General features: G+C 37.6%; 1 protein-coding gene across 7 annotated transcripts in view; it reads right to left on the bottom strand.

Annotated features, from left to right (window-relative positions):
- Positions 1 to 4170, bottom strand: part of LOC107083965 (ATP-dependent 6-phosphofructokinase, platelet type-like) — a 41270-nt gene that overhangs the window by 15999 nt on the left and 21101 nt on the right. For all 7 annotated transcript variants that reach the window (XM_015373575.1, XM_015373569.1, XM_015373573.1 and 4 more), the window contains exons 13-14: positions 1675 to 1821; positions 719 to 789 (exon numbers count right to left, since the gene is read on the bottom strand). In XM_015373575.1, coding sequence (XP_015229061.1) covers positions 719 to 789; positions 1675 to 1821 — 218 coding nt within the window. The remainder of the gene's footprint in view (positions 1 to 718; positions 790 to 1674; positions 1822 to 4170) is intronic.

Below are 4170 nucleotides of genomic sequence, written 5' to 3'. Positions count from 1 at the left end.
TATATATATATATATATATATATATATATATATCTTAGTGACAAATAAAAAAAACTATTTAGCTCTATAAGTGGAACCTTGTTTTCATCTGATTAGGTTTTAATAATGGGCATAAATCAGTCTTAAACCTCCTCTTATTCCTGCCTATTGTTATTCTTTTCATTCTTAGACCAGCTGTATGTTTCTCTTCACAACTTTCCTATTTTGTCTGGATTTGCTCCAGATGTTCGTCGCAGCTGCCTGGCAACAATAAACATCCTTCACCTCTGTGTTGATTTACCAACTGGAAGGAGTAAAACAATCCTTCCCATTGTTTCTACTCACTTCCTTCTTGGAGCCCTACTTCCTTTCCTTAAAGTAGAAGCAACAGCTCATTAAGTGCTGCATGTTCTCTTTACTGCAGACTCGTTTATACATTAAAACCGTGTAGCTATGTGTAACAGAAATGTTAACTGTTGATTCCATATCTCCATCTAGAAAAAAAAAAAATGCACCATTTATTTTAACATGAGGTCGGTTTTTTTAGATCAGGATGTTTTACAAAGTCACAACTTTCCTCTTTAGGATAAAATGCTTTCGCTTATATGTTTAATACTAACTGCAAAATAAGTTGAAATTTATTTTATAACCAGGGGCAGAATTTATTCATTTCTGATTTATTTTATCCACTCCAACTTGACCAATGATCAATAGAAGGAAATAAGCTTCAGATTTTCACCTTTTGGTTCCTAACAGGGAGCCACCCTGCCCCGTCCAGCCTCCAACATCGCCCCATTTGATCTCCTTAATCTGGAAAAAGGACAACGGGTACGAAAGGTGTTTTCAGACACAGGTTTTTCCATTATAACATGATTTAAAAAACATATACAGAACAGTTTATTTCCATTATCTTCACACAATCTAAGCCCAAATCTTAAAGCAAAGCAACACAATATATCATGATTATGTTTCTCTCTTTTTATGGATACAGACAGGTATATTTCAATATATTAACATGTTTTTGTTCTCAAACAGCATTGCAGTAATTTACTTGCAGAAATGTATTACTGTGAAACACAGAGATGTTGAGAATAACTTGTGTGGAAGCCAGTAACAGGAATAAAGTCATTCTCATGACCTGAAGCCCTTAAGGGTTTCTTAGTGGGAAAAGGACAAAACAAGATCAGTGGGAGGAGTGTGAAACCAGGGAGGGGTGTGAAACCAGTTCTATCAGTAACGGAACAAAGACTTTAGTCTGGGATCAGGTTTTCACAGACATTTACCTTCATTCAAACCTCAATCCCTGATTGTTTTACTAAAAGCTGCAGTGAGAATCATTAAAAATCCACCAGGATGTTATTTTGAGTTGAGCGCATTCCAACTGTTCTGTTGCCATCTGTTGGTCGTCTGTGGTACTGCAGCAGCTCAGCTGGCTCACTGAACGTTGGTGCTGGGAAATGGTTTACATTAATCTGTGCAGATTATCCCCTGGGTTTCCCTGATTATTCTCCAGCGAGGGAGCTAGCAGTGAGAGTGTAACATCTGACTCATCAAGCTAAACCCACACTCTGTAAGATATCGATTAAACTAATCCAAGACTGCATTATTGGGTCATTTAGGAGCAGATATTTAAATCCATTATAAAATCTCTTCTATTAATGTTCTTCTATAAGATTGTGGTCAACAGCAGCTCACCTGTCCTTTATAAAATCCTTCAAATCCGTCGCTTACGGCAAACATCTTGTGGCCCTCAGAAATTCCCACCCTGACGGCTGAACGGACGGCGGCATTCATGCCTGCGGCGGGGGCTCCGACGTTCAGCACCGCCACGTTAAAGTTGCTCTGAGAAAGGAAAAACACAAAGCAACAGGTCATTCCTGCCTTGCAGACTTTAGATTTAAACGCAGACTCTCAATGATTCATGATGCAGCTTCACTTCTCTCGCTAAATGACACACGGCAGGATGGAGCGAAGCTGTTGATGCTCTAAAGAGGAATCCAATACGTAGCTTCTGGCACACTTTCAGAAAACACACAGAGCCATCATTACAGATGCAGACCGAGTCCAAGCCTGAGGCGAGCTGCTGCCTTTACACCTTGGCGATCCTCAGCGTGAGCCGCCTCCTCTGGAGCCGCAGCAGCTCCAGGCTGGGTTGAACAGGTCGTCTCTCAGAGGGGGACTGAGGTGTCATCTCGCGTCACATCAAACTAGCACTGAGCCTCTAGGAGCCCCAACACTCTCTGCAATTATCTGCATTTAGCAAGCGGGCACTAGAAGCTCAGGATAGCTAATAACCAACATGCTATTCAATGAATGGCTGCAGAAAACGAGTCCTGAATGACAACACAGGGATGTTCGAAGAACTTATTCACCCTTCATTCTAATACAATTCACATAGATTGCGGTGATGTGAAGAGGAAGATCAAGGATACAAGGTCCAAGTATGAAGTACACATTTTTAATCCTCTCTGCTGAGTCAACCTTCTGCTCCAGCTGCATGTCTTCCTTTTTCCATCTCTGAAAACTTTGCATATCTTGATTGAAACATAAATACGGTTTGATGTGAACACACTGCTTTGTTAGGAAAGCAAACTTCCACATTAGTCTAGACGATGAGTCTACAGCCTGCAGCTCTGGAGCTGTAAGTGGTTCTTTGGAGCCTTTACAATGGCCCTTAATGGTGGCTAAAAATGATTAAAGAACCGACTAATGATTTTGAAAATAATATATGGGTAAATATCAGTCTTAGAAGCTTTAGCAGGTTTTTTAAATACCATCTGAATTTTATTATCTTAACAGAATGACTTCAAAGAAACAGAAATATGTATTTCCATCTATTTTTGGAAACTATTTTTTTTTTTTTTTACATAAAAAAATCCTTCCTCCTTTTTAAGAAATGTTTGTTTGTCCATTTTAACTCTTTAAAACATAAACCTTGAAATGACTGACAGGCATTTATATTTGATTTTTCAAACTACGGTTGTTATTAAACATTATGAGAAAAAAAAATTTTTTTTTAAATAATCTAAATTAGATACGACATATATAGACATTTCTTTACAATTTATGATGGATTGTTTGTTCACTGCATGTGTCTGATTGTTTATATTAAAATAAAATATCACCCTAACGGTACAAACTCTCAAAATATGATAAACTTTGTGTTAAAGGGTCAAAAACCAATAAATATAAATGAACTGTTTGTTGTTTGTGTTGTGGCTATTCATGCTAAATTTTTGTCATTTTCACCAATTTAGTTTTCTTCTTCGGGTCGTTAGAATATATTTAAGTTAATTTAGAACCAAAATTACTAATTTCTTTTTATATTTTTTATATTTGGAATTGCTTAGATTACGTTGTTTTTTGTTAGAGCCTCCCATTAATTTGAGTAATGACGAACACACCAAATGCTGGTGGAGTGTTTGGTAAATGTCCGGTGTGGACGGGAGATTTGTAGAATGATTTTTTGACCACCTTTTTGGGGAGTTTAAATATTAACATTATATATAATTTTTACAAAGTTGCAAGACAATTTTAGTCATTATTTTGTCTTTGTTTTTACAATAAATAAATCGAGTTTAAAGTGCGTACAAAGGCTGAAACCACTTTTTACCGCCCACGGACTTTGTTGGAAATGTTGGTCTTTTTTAGAACCGAAGGCCGCAACAGTTTGATAACAGATATTCAACAGAAATTATACGCTTTGTTTATTGAAAGGTCATGTAATGTTTGCAGCTCTAAATGACTTAAATCTAGCTGGTCTCAGGCTAAAATGGCTCTAAGGATTTGAAAGCTTGCAAATCCCTGGTCTAGACTGTTCTGCAACCTCTAAAGGGTTCCTTGATCTTTTAACATCATCAATTTCTGGTCAGGAACTGCATCAACCACAGGGCTCGATGTTAACCATCGCCCGAGGCAAGTAGTTTTTATTGTTGGGAGAGTACAAATTTAATTGCATTTGCCAGCCAGGCAAGTGCAATGATCGCAAAAAAAATATATTTATCACTCAAAATTACTTTAAAATTACCGACATTCGATGAAAACGACGCAGAAGCGCGTGATTTGAAAAAGCCTGGTGATTTTCCGCCAGATGGCGTGATTTTTGTCCACCTAGTGGTGATTTTGATGTAGTTACCAAAACGACAAACAAGCTACATGTAGAAAGCGCTATCATATGGCAGTCTTCAGTAC

The sequence above is a fragment of the Cyprinodon variegatus genome, unplaced genomic scaffold (assembly GCF_000732505.1).
Source record: "Cyprinodon variegatus isolate N-32 unplaced genomic scaffold, C_variegatus-1.0 Scaffold88, whole genome shotgun sequence".
Classification (NCBI taxonomy): Eukaryota; Metazoa; Chordata; class Actinopteri; order Cyprinodontiformes; family Cyprinodontidae; genus Cyprinodon; species Cyprinodon variegatus.
This window is presented reverse-complemented; position numbering and strand designations above follow the sequence as displayed.